Source organism: Panthera tigris, chromosome A2 (genome assembly GCF_018350195.1).
Source record: "Panthera tigris isolate Pti1 chromosome A2, P.tigris_Pti1_mat1.1, whole genome shotgun sequence".
NCBI classification, from domain to species: domain Eukaryota; kingdom Metazoa; phylum Chordata; class Mammalia; order Carnivora; family Felidae; genus Panthera; species Panthera tigris.
This window is the reverse complement of record NC_056661.1, coordinates 120,747,310-120,760,067: the sequence shown is the minus strand read 5'-3', so window position 1 is coordinate 120,760,067 and position 12,758 is coordinate 120,747,310. Positions and strand designations below refer to the sequence as shown.

At 41.5% G+C, this 12,758-nt stretch overlaps 1 protein-coding gene across 1 annotated transcript; it reads left to right on the top strand.

Moving 5' to 3' along the window:
* Window positions 1–1,545: 1,545 nt before the first annotated feature.
* Window positions 1,546–11,862, top strand: GGCT (gamma-glutamylcyclotransferase). The gene is made up of 4 exons (XM_007090542.3): window positions 1,546–1,800; window positions 5,987–6,132; window positions 7,560–7,695; window positions 10,027–11,862. The coding sequence occupies exons 1-4, from the start codon at window positions 1,660–1,662 to the stop codon at window positions 10,168–10,170; spliced, it is 567 nt and encodes a 188-aa protein (XP_007090604.1). The 5' UTR covers window positions 1,546–1,659; the 3' UTR covers window positions 10,171–11,862.
* The last annotated feature ends 896 nt before the right edge of the window (window positions 11,863–12,758 follow it).

The window sequence follows — 12,758 nt, the reverse complement described above, 5'->3', positions numbered from 1 at the left end:
TTACCCCTGAAATACAGCTGCAAGTAGAAGGGCAGGATAAATGTTTAAATTGTTTTCTTAAATTACCACTTTTCAGGGGCACCTGGGTGGTTCAGTCGGTTGAGCATCCGACTTCGGCTCAGGTCATGATCTCGCGGTCTGTGAGTTCGAGCCCCACATCAGGCTCTGTGCTGACCGCTCAGAGCCTGGAGCCTGTTTCAGATTCTTTGTCTCCCTCTCTCTCTCTCTGACCCTCCCCCGTTCATGCTCTGTCTCTCTCTGTCTCAAAAATAAATAAACATTAAAAAAAAAATAAATTACCACTTTTCAGAGTAAAGAGCTGCTGTAATAGTCACCATGGCAAATTAGGTTTTTAAAAATTGTTTTTTATATTTGGTTTACTCTTTTGGTGGGACTTTTCTGTCTGACATTTTCAATCAATTGCAGTCATTATTTTTGGTACTCAAATTGTTCTACTTTTGGCCAGTGGGCATTCCTTCAAGCTGGGTCCCATGTCCTTCTGAAAGGACCTCATTTTTCTTGGATACTTCCAGACTTTCTGTCACAAGATGTTCCAACCGCTCCTACTCATTCCTAGCTTTTGACCTGGCATAAATAATTTCTCCGACGATCCCTCATACCTTTTGGTGGAGAGTGGTATTTAGGAATCAAAATCTGGGTACCAAGGATAGCCATTCCCCTGAGTTTAAATTAATATTTTCATTTCAAAGTTTAAGGATACAAGGTTTTATTTCATTGTTCTTAGGCTTTTATATCTTATTTTACACTGGAGTTTTTGCTCCTAATAACATTAACAAAACTATTCTTTAAGTACTTAAACCAACCCTGTGAGATAAGAGATCATAAGTTATGTAACTGTGATCATAATTTATATTAAAATCTCTATTTTAAAAGGAGGAAGCAGATGAGAGCTGCCCAAGCGTAGGTGGCCAGTAAATGGCATCATCGGGATTTGAAACCGACTAGCTACTTCCGTCGGGGAAGGGAATCCCAGACATTCGGAGGGGCTTCTCCACGCAGATGATCAGGGCTGGGGAAGCCGGACCCAGCCTGTGAGGGGAAGAGACCCGTAGTGACCGACTGCTCCAAACCGGCAGGGCGGTACGGGAGTGAGCTGCCAGGTGAGGGAACCGTGGGGGGCGCGGCCAGGGCAGCTGTTTCGCTTCAGGGGTGCCCAGAGCTACCTAAAATGCACCCACAGCCAGGGAAGCACGCTTGCGCCACCTGAAGCTGAAAAAACAAGGCTGGGACGCTCGCCGAGCGACCCCCTAAACCGAACCCGCCAGACCTGACCCACCTCCGCGTAGTGCCGGCCCACTCACCAATCAGAGGGAGGCTTGAACACCGGGGCGGGACAACAAGAGGATCATGTCCAATGAGGAGTCGGCTCCCGGTCGCCTCAGGTCTGAGTATTTCAGAATCCTTACTGGAGAATTGAGAGGAGGTGATGGGCTTGGCCAATCAGATGGGGTGACTCAACATTTATGACCGGCAGCCAATCGCAAGGGCGGTCGCATCCGACTCGCCGCGCCCACGCGTCCCGCGTTTCCCCTAACCCTAGAGTCGCCGGCCGGTTTGTCACTGAAGTTGGGACGCTCGCAGTCCTCTCCTCACGGTCTTGCCGCCGACACCGCTGCGGTGCAGGTGTCTGGGTGGAGCATGGCGAATTCGGGCTGTGAGGACCTCCGGGGCCAGGAGGGGGAGAGTTTTCTGTACTTCGCCTACGGTAGCAATCTGCTGACCGAGCGGATCCACCTCCGAAACCCGTCAGCCGTGTTCTGCTGCGTGGCCCGCCTGCAGGTGAGTGCTGCCCGCGGCCCTTGAAGCGTCGTGCCCACCCCTCGGACGAGGGAGCAGGATTTCCAGAAGTTGCTTCCTCAGGGCCGGGAATCCACCTCTCGCTGATGAGAGTACGTCGGGGCTCTCTTCGCCGTCTGGGTTCTGCCCTCCTGAGCAAGCCCGTCTGGGTCTCCTAGAGTCCCCTCCTAACTTTCCCTAGGCTGCTCGTTCTGCCCAGGTCCGGCCACCCCTCTCGTGCCCACCTGCTGAATGGGCACGCTCACAGGATCCATTCGCTTGGTGTCTGAGACGCCTTCTCCGACCCCAGGGCAGAGAATCGGTTCCTTTCTGTTCCCTCCCACACCTTCGCTGCAGGACTTGTCACCTGTTGTAAAACTCCATTCACCCGCCTTTTGCTCCTGATTGGAGAGGTCCTGAAAGCTGGCAGGGAGTCTCATCCGTAGTGAGTGCTGAGCTCAGCTAAGTCCAGTGTCTGGATGAACCATAACCCACCTTGGTAAAAATCATTGCTCTTCACTACAGTCCATTCCTTCATTTGGTAGATGTTCTTCCCTGCAGATACAAAGGTGATTGAGTAAAGTTGGCTACTTTGAGGACCTCTAGGTCTATAGGAGGTAACACGCAAAAAAGGAAAAAATGAAAGAAGGAAAATTGTGCAAAACCTTTTGACATTGTTGAATTAGGCATGGTCTCTGCTGTTGTTGTCGGGGTTCTTATTTGCAAACAACAGAAAGTGGCTGATTTAAGCAGAAAAAAGAATGTGTTGAAAGGCTGTTGGAGGGCTCATGAATGACCAGGAAGGTAGGACTACAGAGCTGAGAAAACAAGCAGGCATAGGGGTGCCTGGCTGGTAGGTGGAGCATGCAACTCTTGATCCCAGGGTGGTGAGTTCAAGCCCCACTTTGGGTTGTGGAGCCTACTTAGAAACACACACACACACACACACACACACACACACACAGGCAGGCATAAAGGAAACCACAGCCACCATAACACAGTCAGTATCACAGACAGAACCAGCCCAGGAGGGCGCTGGTGCAGCACTGCTGACCTTGGTAAACATGGACGCTGCAATGTGCATCACTGACACCACCTGCTCTGGACCTTGCCTGGGCTGCCGCCACTACACCCCTGCAGCTCCTGAAACCTAAGTGTGGCCACCACCTCCAGGGTGTAGTTTCTGCCGTCCTTGGGCACTAGCACCAGCTTCTGATTCAAAGCCCCACATGGGTGTCCTGACCGGCTAACTCTTGGCTAGTGCCCATGCCCTGACTACCAGCAAAGCTGGGAGAACCAACTGTTGGCATTTGAAGCTTCAAAAATGGGAGGTGGGCTACAGAACTTTCCACCCATCCCCCAGACTCAGAAGGTAGGGAATTGCCGAAATGTGGAAAAGAAGTTCAGATGCTTATAGTTGGGACCAATGGAAGAGCTATCAAGCAAATGATTATTCATTTACAGATATGGTGACTTTAAAAAGGAGACATGGTGTACCTTCCTCTCAGGTTTACCTTCCTAAAACTGATATATATTTTTTTTAACGTTTATTTATTTTTGAGACAGAGCATGAACGGGGGAGGGTCAGAGAGAGAGGGAGACACAGAATCTGAAACAAGCTCCAGGCTCTGAACCATCAGCACAGAGCCTGACGCGGGGCTTGAACTCACGAACTGCGAGATCATGACCTGAGCCGAAGTCAGACGCTTAACTGACTGAGACACCCAGGCGCCCCTAAAACCGATCTTTAAAAAAAAAAAAGAAAAATGAAGGCTTTAAAAAAAGGGTGGGGGAGGGTGGATGTACTAGGTGCCATGGAAGTGTATGTATGACTTGGAGTCCCGACCTAAGAGCTCAGTAAAGCTCTTCCTGAAAATACGACTTTTAAGCTGAGACCTGAATGATTGGGCAGGGGGAGGCAAAGAAAATAGAAGGGACAGCATGTACAAATGTCCTCAGGAAAGAAGAAGCTAGATCATCCAGCTACTATGGCTGGAGTTTAGTGTGTGAGGAGGATAAAGAATGATGACTAGAGAGGTAGGAAAAGGGCCGCATGTTATAGGACCACAGAAGACTTTGGTTTTTATCTTGAGAGCAATGAAAAGCCCTATTGCAGAATTTCAGCAAATGAGAGATCAGATTCACAACTTTGAAAGCCCCTTCTGGTTGCAGTGGGAAATGGATTGGAAGAGGGAGACAACAGTGAACGTGGGAAGCCCAGTTAGAAAGATTCTGAAGCAATTCATGCTAAAGATAATGGCACCTCGAACTGGAGTGGTAGCAGTCGAGGGTAGATGGGTTTGGGAGATACTTAGGAGATAACAGTGTTAAGCCTTGGTGACTGATTGTGAAGGGAGGAGGAGGCAACTAAGGTTTTTGCGGCAATAGCATGGATGATGGTGATGCTTGTAAAGAGAAGAGGAGCATCAGTTTTGGTGGGAGAGTTAAGCTCAGTTTGAACATACTGAGTTTGAGATGCTGGTTATACATCCAAATGAGCAGAAAAATATTAGTGATCATTGATTAAGTATTCACTGTCTGGGAGGCCCTGTTCCAAGCACTCTCGAAGTTTAGAAGAGAGATCTGGGCTGGATTAAAAGAGAATTGGAAAGCGAGGGGCGCCTGGGTGGCTTGGTCGGTTAAGCGTCCGACTTCGGCTCAGGTCATGATCTCGCGGTCCGTGAGTTCGAGCCCCATGTCGGGCTCTGTGCTGACAGCTCAGAGCCTGGAGCCTGTTTCAGATTCTGTGTCTCTCTCTCTTTCTGCCCCTCCCCTGTTCATGCTCTGTCTCTCTCTGTCTCAAAAATAAATAAACGTTAAAAAAAAATTTAAAAAATAAATAAATAAAAGAGAATTGGAATACTGGATGGTATTTGAAGTCATTGGAGGGGATAGATCATCTTGAGCAAATTGCTGATGAACAGAGAAAGGGGCCTAAACTGAGCCCTAGAAACTCTAACATTTAAAGACCTGGTATGGAGGAGGAATTAGCAAAGGGAATTGAGAGCAGGAAACAGTTTGAAAGTCAGGAAGAGGCTGATCAAGACAGGGTGGTTAACTATGTCAAAAGCAGCAGAAAAGTGGAACTTGGATTTAGTAATAGACAGCCAGTACCTAGTGTGGTTGTAACTTGTTAACAGCTCTCCTGATGTCCTGCCAGGGCTACTTGGTTCTAGAACATCCAGTATACCAACTAAAGGTACTGGTCACTCAAAGCAGCCTTTTTCCTGGATGTCTGACATTTTTAAGAAAATAAGGTGATACAGATTAATTATTAACCTTAGATTTAATATCGAGTCCAACCTTTTTAATTTTATTATTAAGGAAACTAAGCTCTGGAAAGATGGAAAGAAATTTTCCTACACCAAACAACCAAGGAAGGGTTTTTAGTCTTCCTCAGGATTATCTCCTCTGATTACCCATCCCTAACAGGGAATAAGCAAAACTAGCAACCTGGCTCCATTACTTATTAGTTGTGAGACCTTGGACAAGTTACTGGATCTTTATAAACTACAGGTTTTTTTTTTTTGCTGTTGAATTAGTAAAATAAAGTTGTTGGCAGGATAAAAATGAGAGTCCATGTAAAGCTCATAGCACAGTGTATATAACCTAGTAAAGTTCTAGTGCTAGCTGCTCTTACGATTATTATAATAGTACAATTCGTGAATGTTAGATGAATAAGTATCCAAATCACCCTCAAAATGCCAGCTCCTTGAGGACGTAGTGATATGTGCTGTTAGGATACTCTCTACATACATAAAAGTAGAGAAAAGGTTATAACCCCTACACAGCTACTCATCTTCAACAATTATGTGTATTATGGGTGCCTCTAAATTAAAATCTATGAGTATGTAGGTAGACTGGGAAGTAATTTTCAAAAATGAAAATAGTTGTGTTAAGGCATTGGGATTATGGTTTTTTTTTAAACCTTCAAACCTGTTTATGGTAAGATATGTATACATCTAATATATTTAGCATGTGTTTCATTTTTAAAGAAGAATATGAAAAAATAAAGTCAAGATCTGGGTCCTTGTATATCTTTGTATTTTTTACAGTTTCTTACGCAGAGAAGGGACTCAAAGTTTATGTTTTAATTTATGGAGTTCAAGGTAAATTTTTTTTTTTATTTTGAGGAGGGAAATTTTGGTTCAAGTGGATATTGATCCTGTCTTTTTGGTTTTCTTTGTAGGATTTTAAGCTTGACTTTGGCAATTCCCAAGGCAAAACAAGTGAAACTTGGCATGGAGGTATAGCCACCATTTTTCAAAGTCCTGGCGATGAAGTATGGGGAGTAGTATGGAAAATGAACAAAAGCAATTTAAGTTCTCTGGATGAGTAGGTGGCTTCTAATTATAAGTTAAATAATAACTAATTCAGAAAGTGGATCATATGCAAAGATGTATATATGTGTATTGGTTTTTCAAACCATATACTATATTCTTTATACTTTAGGGTTAATATAAAGGTATATTATGCATTTCCTAAAAAGAAAAGCTAGGGGTGCCTGGCTGGCTCAGCCCATAGAGTGTGCAATTCTTGATCTCAGTATTGTGAGTTAAAGCCCCATGTTGGGCATAGAGCGTACATTAATTAAAAAAAAAAAAAAAAAAAAAAAGGCCTAGAAGGGTCGCTCTTTTCTTTTCTTTTCTTTTCTTTTTTTTAACGTGTATTTATTTTTGAGACAGAGAGAGAGCATGAACAGGGGAGGGTCAGAGAGAGAGGGAGACACAGAATCTGAAACAGGCTCCAGGCTCTGAGCTGTCAGCACAGAGCCGGATGCGGGGCTCAAACCCACAGACCGTGAGATCATGGCCTGAGCCGAAGTCAGACACTTAACCGACCGAGCCACCCAGGCGCCCCTACTCTTTTCTTTTTAAGTAGGGTTCATGCCCAGCATAGAGCCCAATGGGGGGCTTGAACTCACAACCCTGAGATCAAGACCTGAGCTGAGATCAACAAGAGTTGAACACTTAACCAACTGAGCCATCCAGGCGCCCAGGGGTCACACGTTCTGATTAAGATTTGGGGAAGATGTTTATAATCTCTTCTGCAAAAAATGGAAGCCCTTATTTTTGTTCTTTTTATCTTTTATAAAAAAAAAATCTCTTTGCAGTTTCGTATTGTGAAAAGTCAAAAAGATGTTTGTAATTATTGCATTTTCTTAATTGGTTTCAAAGCAGTTCAATTTTTATTAGAGTCAGTTTTTAAAAAACAATTCTTTAAGGGAGCAGTTGAATCAGTAAAAAAGTAATAATAATTTGCAAAAACTTTGATAACATATCAGAAATGCCTTGATACTTTTTATAACTAGGACTCAAGTTGTATGGTAGAGCATGTATACAAAGAAAGCTGGCAGAATAGGGTAGGACTTGATAAGAACAGATTATCTGACATGCTTCATACTTTATGTCACTGGTGAATGAGAGTGAACCATTCTCTCTACTTTTCTCTGGGTGGATATTCTCTTGCTTAGTAGCCTAGAGAACAATGTTGAGGGGTACAAAGATTGAAATAACTACATTCAAGCATGTTTTCCAATAGAATAAATATAGAGATCTGTTAGAAGTATACCAAGTAATAGTAAGGCTGAGGCTTTCTAATTGGAATGCTAAGTTTACTTTTGATGTGGTAATTTTATAATATGTTCTACTATATCCCCAAATACATAGGGAGGACATACATCCATATACAGTTAAATTTTTAATTCAGTAAACTAACTTGGCTAAGTCATGTATGTTAAAATTTGGCTGTTCTGGTTTCAGGCAAGAAGGAGTTAAAAGTGGAACATATGTCCCAATAGAAGTTAATGTTTATACTCAAGAAGGAAAAGAAATAACTTGTCGAAGTTATCAGATGAAAAATTATGAGAGTGCTCCCCCATCTCCCCAGTATAAAAAGGTAAGCTACTTAGAAAGACTTTTGACGATTGCTCTTTAATTTTCACTGAGCTAAGCTAAAAAATATCTTGTTTTAATAAGACTTTGTGTGTGTTAAATTCTACATGAACACTTCATTTTAATCAAAATGTTTTTAATGCAAATATTGATATTTACCTAACATGCAAATGCAAATCGAAAGTGTTCAGATTTATTTGTAACGATAGAACCATGTTCCTAACATGTATTTATTTTAAAAAACTTTTAGAAATATACATGAGCCATAATTCTAGACATGTATTTTCTTTCCTAAAGTAGAAAATAGCACATATATGTAAATTTTTGGTAGATTTATTCTATACATAGGCTTTTGTAATCATTTTTTTCTTCCACAAACCAGTATTTCATAGCACCGAGATTTATTTTTATGGAGAAAAAAATATACTTCCTACTACTGAAATGTTTCCATCCCTGGATGGAGGGAAAAAAGTCACACTGTCTTTCAAAATCAGAGAAACCACTCCCACAAGCATAGAAAAAGAATGTGGGATAGAAACCCCACCATCCCTTTTTAGAAACCCAAACTTAGGTACTATTGGAAGGCCTAATCAGGACATAGCACCTGGAGTGGATGACCCAGTTCCTGGGCCTAATCTGGAATTGTCTAGAGTTAGCCTGGTATGGATCTGGGAAGTACGACTGAACATAGTTGCTATTTATTCCCTCATGTGTAATTTAGAGGTAGAGTAGGCTCTAGGATTAAACTAAAACTGCTCCCTATAAGCCATAAATTTAAAAAAAAAATTGTTTTAATGTTTATTTATTTTTTTTTTTAAATTTTTTTTTCAACGTTTTTTATTTATTTTTGGGACAGAGAGAGACAGAGCATGAACGGGGGAGGGGCAGAGAGAGAGGGAGACACAGAATCGGAAACAGGCTCCAGGTTCCGAGCCATCAGCCCAGAGCCCAACGCGGGGCTCGAACTCACGGACCGCGAGATCGTGACCTGGCTGAAGTCGGACGCTTAACTGACTGCGCCACCCAGGCGCCCCTTTAATGTTTATTTTTGAGAGAGAGAGAGAGAAAAACAGAGCACGAGCAGGGGAGGGGCAGAGAGAGAGGGAGACACAGAATCCAAAGCAGGTTCCAGGCTTCAAGCTGTCTGCACAGAGCCCGATGCAGGGCTCGAACTCACAAACCATGGAATCATGACCTGAGCTGAAGTCAGACATTCAACCAACTGAGCCATCCAGGCACCCCAAACTATAACTTGTTTTTGAAGAATTGTGTTTTTTCTTAATAGATCATGCCAACTTCATACAATAATTTTTTGTTTTAATATAAAAATATTTTAAATTCGTTGGAATGACTAGAATCAAAAACATAAGAAGTAACAAATGTTAGTGAGGGTGTGGAGAAAAAGAAACACTGATGCACTGCTTGTAGCAATGCAAATTGGTGCAGCCACTGTGGAAACCAGTGTGGAGGTTCCTCAAAAACTTAAATAGAACTATCATATGATCCAGGAATTCCACTACTGCGTTTTTATCCAAAGAAAACAAAAACATTAATTTGAAAAGATATATGCACCCCTATGTTTATCACAGCATTTATTTACAATAGCCAAATTATGGATGCTACCCAGGTGTCCATCAATAGTCAATAATATGGATAAATAAGATGAGGTGTGTGTGTGTGTGTGTGTGTGTGTGTGTACATGTACATGATATATATACAATGGATTATTATTCAGCCGCAAAAAAGATCTTGCTATTTGTAACAGCGTGGATGGACCTAGAAGGTATAATGCTAAGTGAAATAAGTCAGACAGAAAGACAAATACCACATGATTTCATTCATACGTGGAATTTGTGAAATAAAACAAATGAACAAACAAAAAATACCCAGACTCTTAAACACAGAGAACAAACTGGTGCTTGCCAGAATGGAGGTGGATGAGGTGATGGATGAAATAGGTGAAGGGAATTAAGAGCACACTTACCATGATGAACACCAAGTAATGTAAAGAACTGTTGAATCATTATATTGTGTATCTGAAACTAATACAACATTGTATGTTAATTATACTTCAGCTTTTAAAAACATTTTAAATCATGTTACTGAATAAAATTGAAATTCAATGAGGATGTGTCATGTGACCTTGAAAACTCCCAGTACATTCGTGCTTACTTTGAGGGGAATGACTCCGTGTCTGTATTTTGTCCTATAATTATTTATCCTAGAGTTATCTGAAAGCTAATATTTCACACTTGATACAGCACATGAAGCTGTGGTATATTAAATTATGTTCCTAACTAAAAGGTTTTTTGTTTGTTTGTTTAACCATTTCTAGGTCATTTGCCTAGGTGCAAAAGAAAATGGTTTGCCACTGGAGTATCAAAAGAAGTTAAATGCAATAGAACCAAATGACTACAAAGGAGAAGTCTCAGAAGAAATTGAAGACATTATCAAAAAGGGAGAAACAAAAACTCACTAGAACATAACAGAATAGATCTACAGATATTTTCTGTATGTGTTAATATATTTTTAACGTTTAGAACAGGAATCTGAGGTATCTCTGTGTTCAACAGTGCTCTGAAAGGATATCTTACTTAGGTGATTCCTTGTTTTCAGACTATAAAAAGAAACTAGGTTAGGAATTAGATGATTGAAAAGGGGGCCGTGAGGCACTGGAATGCATGACAAATGGATGCAGGTACTCCTATGAACAAAGTTATTTTCTGCATTTGAGTGTATCCTTGCTCTGTGACAAAGGAGAGATTTGCAATTTAATGATCGTGCTGGTGAATTGCTCTGCTCTGGGATTTTTTTTATCAGCTTAATAAAGAGCGAGCAAACTGCAGAGACAGCTGATGATAATTTTTTTTTTTTTTTAATTTAAAAGTGGCATACTGTTCTTAGAGAAATAAATGTATTTGTGGTTGAACCTGTATTCCCTACTAAAGTACTAGATTTCACTTTAAGAGACTCCTATCATCACACATACTGGGTCTGGCGTTGGCTCTACACAGTCCGTACTAGAGGATTATTGCATAGACTCTAGAACCACACAGCCTAGGATCAGTTATCAGTTCCACCACATTCTAGCTGGGAGACTGGGTTTTTTTACTTTGTGCCTCAGTTTCCTCATCTATAGAGTGAGGGCAGGTGAAACACCTATGTCTTAGGATTGTTTTGAGAAGTAAATATATGTAATGAGCTTCGAACAGAGGCTGACGCATAATAAGTATTAGAAATCACTAATGTTCTTATTAAAGAATTAAGTTTATACAGAGCCATCCTTGGAACAGTATTTTAAAGTAGAAGAGTCAAGATGATGAGGGAACACATTTTACGGAGGCTCCAATTTGACTCTTGGCTTCTTAAATTTATTTACTGAACAAATGGAGGAAAGAAGAGTCATGAATAAAACAGCACTGGTTATTAAAAAATCAGATCTCTGGAATGCAGCGAGCTGGACTTTTGAAACAGGTTATTGGAATGAAGTGAGCTAGCTGCAGGAACATAAAGATTTGGTTTGTTCTCTTAGGAAAAATAACTTTTCAGCTACAGCTGCTGTAGTGGAACTGAACCATAGACTTCAGGTTAGATCATGTTTTATAGCTGTTACACCTCCTGTTTTCAAGTATACCCTCCAATATTCTAGTTTTCTCCAGTTCTTCACTCCTCCCAGGAAGACCAAGTTTGTCAGTACCTGGAACTCAGTTATGGTAATACAGTGAGCAAGGCTCAGTTTTGATGTAAAAATAGATTATTCTAGTAATCTATTTCACCCACCTAAAATGACAATTTTAATTAAGGAATTTGAAACTCAATAAAACCTTCATGTCTGGCCTTTTGACAAAAATCTGATAATCATGAGGAATATTGCTTTTCCAGTCGTTTCCAAAGAAGTACTACCAAATGTCGTAAACAAGGGATTTGCATTTCTACCAGTGATTTTGGCCCTCCATCTACAATACAACCATCTCCTGGATAAACTATAACAGTTTTTGAAAAGCATTTCTGGGCTTGCAAGAAAATAAGGAAAATCTTCAAGGCATACCAATCCCTTTCCCACAAAAAGAAAGAAGATAAACTCTTTTCTAGCACTGTACCTGACATCTTTGCATACAAATGCCAATTATAGCCCTGGAATTTGACTACTAACCCTTGAGCAATCCTGCTGCAGGATAGGAAAACAACCTGAGAATTCTGTATGAAACTAGGATGCTTCAAGAGAACTAAAATCCCTAAATTAGTAAGATTTGTGGCTTCCAGCAGAGGCAAATGCAAATTCTCTCTGAAGAAGGCAATTCTAATTTAGGTCCTCAGAATCTCCACCTAAAAAATTTTAAGATAAGGAAAATGATATAAGTGAGAACAGAAAAATCATCTAGATTCCCTAAGGTTTTGAGATACTGATCAAAAACAGTGTAAGTATATAGACTGACTTCTGAAAAGATGGAGTAGACATACTCTTTCTTACTCCTTTAGTTAAGTACAACTAATAAACAAGACTCTAAAAGAGGGAGAGGAAGACTAGCCAGGGACCTCAGGACCCAAGACAACTTGGTACTGGGTTGTCTCAGGCTTGTAGCTGAAGAAGCCAGCAATCTGAAAGTACCAATGAGTTCAGACAAGCAAAACAAGAAAAACCTACTCTGTAGTCAAAGGAATAGGAAATAGACAATCTAGCAAAATGAAACTTTCAGAGAATAAAAATACTCTCCAGCCAAATACCACAAAGAAAAATTGTGGGTCCCCCCCCCATCTCTACACATGCCAGGAAAAGTCAGGAGGGGAGCCTAGACTTAACACCCTCACCAGGCTGTAATGGGGCACCCTAACATTGTCCCCTACCACAACTGCCAGGGTGGTGTCAGAAAAGGCTGAGTAGGAAGCTACCCAGCCATAACAGGCCTTCCCTCTTCCCCCCACTCACCATAGTGTTAGTAGAGACCATGCAGGGAGCCTGGACTTCCAACTGCCCATCTGACAGTAAGAAGGTGCCTCCCTCTCTGCTGGGGTGGTGTCAGAGGCCAAGTGGTAGGTCAGGACTTTCATCACCACCCAGTGGTAAAA

Excerpts from the sequence above, each read along its gene's own strand:
- GGCT (XM_007090542.3), top strand. The coding sequence starts at position 1,660 with ATGGCGAATTCGGGCTGTGAGGACCTCCGGGGCCAGGAGGGGGAGAGT. Across the intron at positions 1,801-5,986 it reads GCTGCGTGGCCCGCCTGCAG|GATTTTAAGCTTGACTTTGG; the intron begins GTGAGTGCTGCC and ends TTTTCTTTGTAG. Across the intron at positions 7,696-10,026 it reads CATCTCCCCAGTATAAAAAG|GTCATTTGCCTAGGTGCAAA; the intron begins GTAAGCTACTTA and ends AACCATTTCTAG.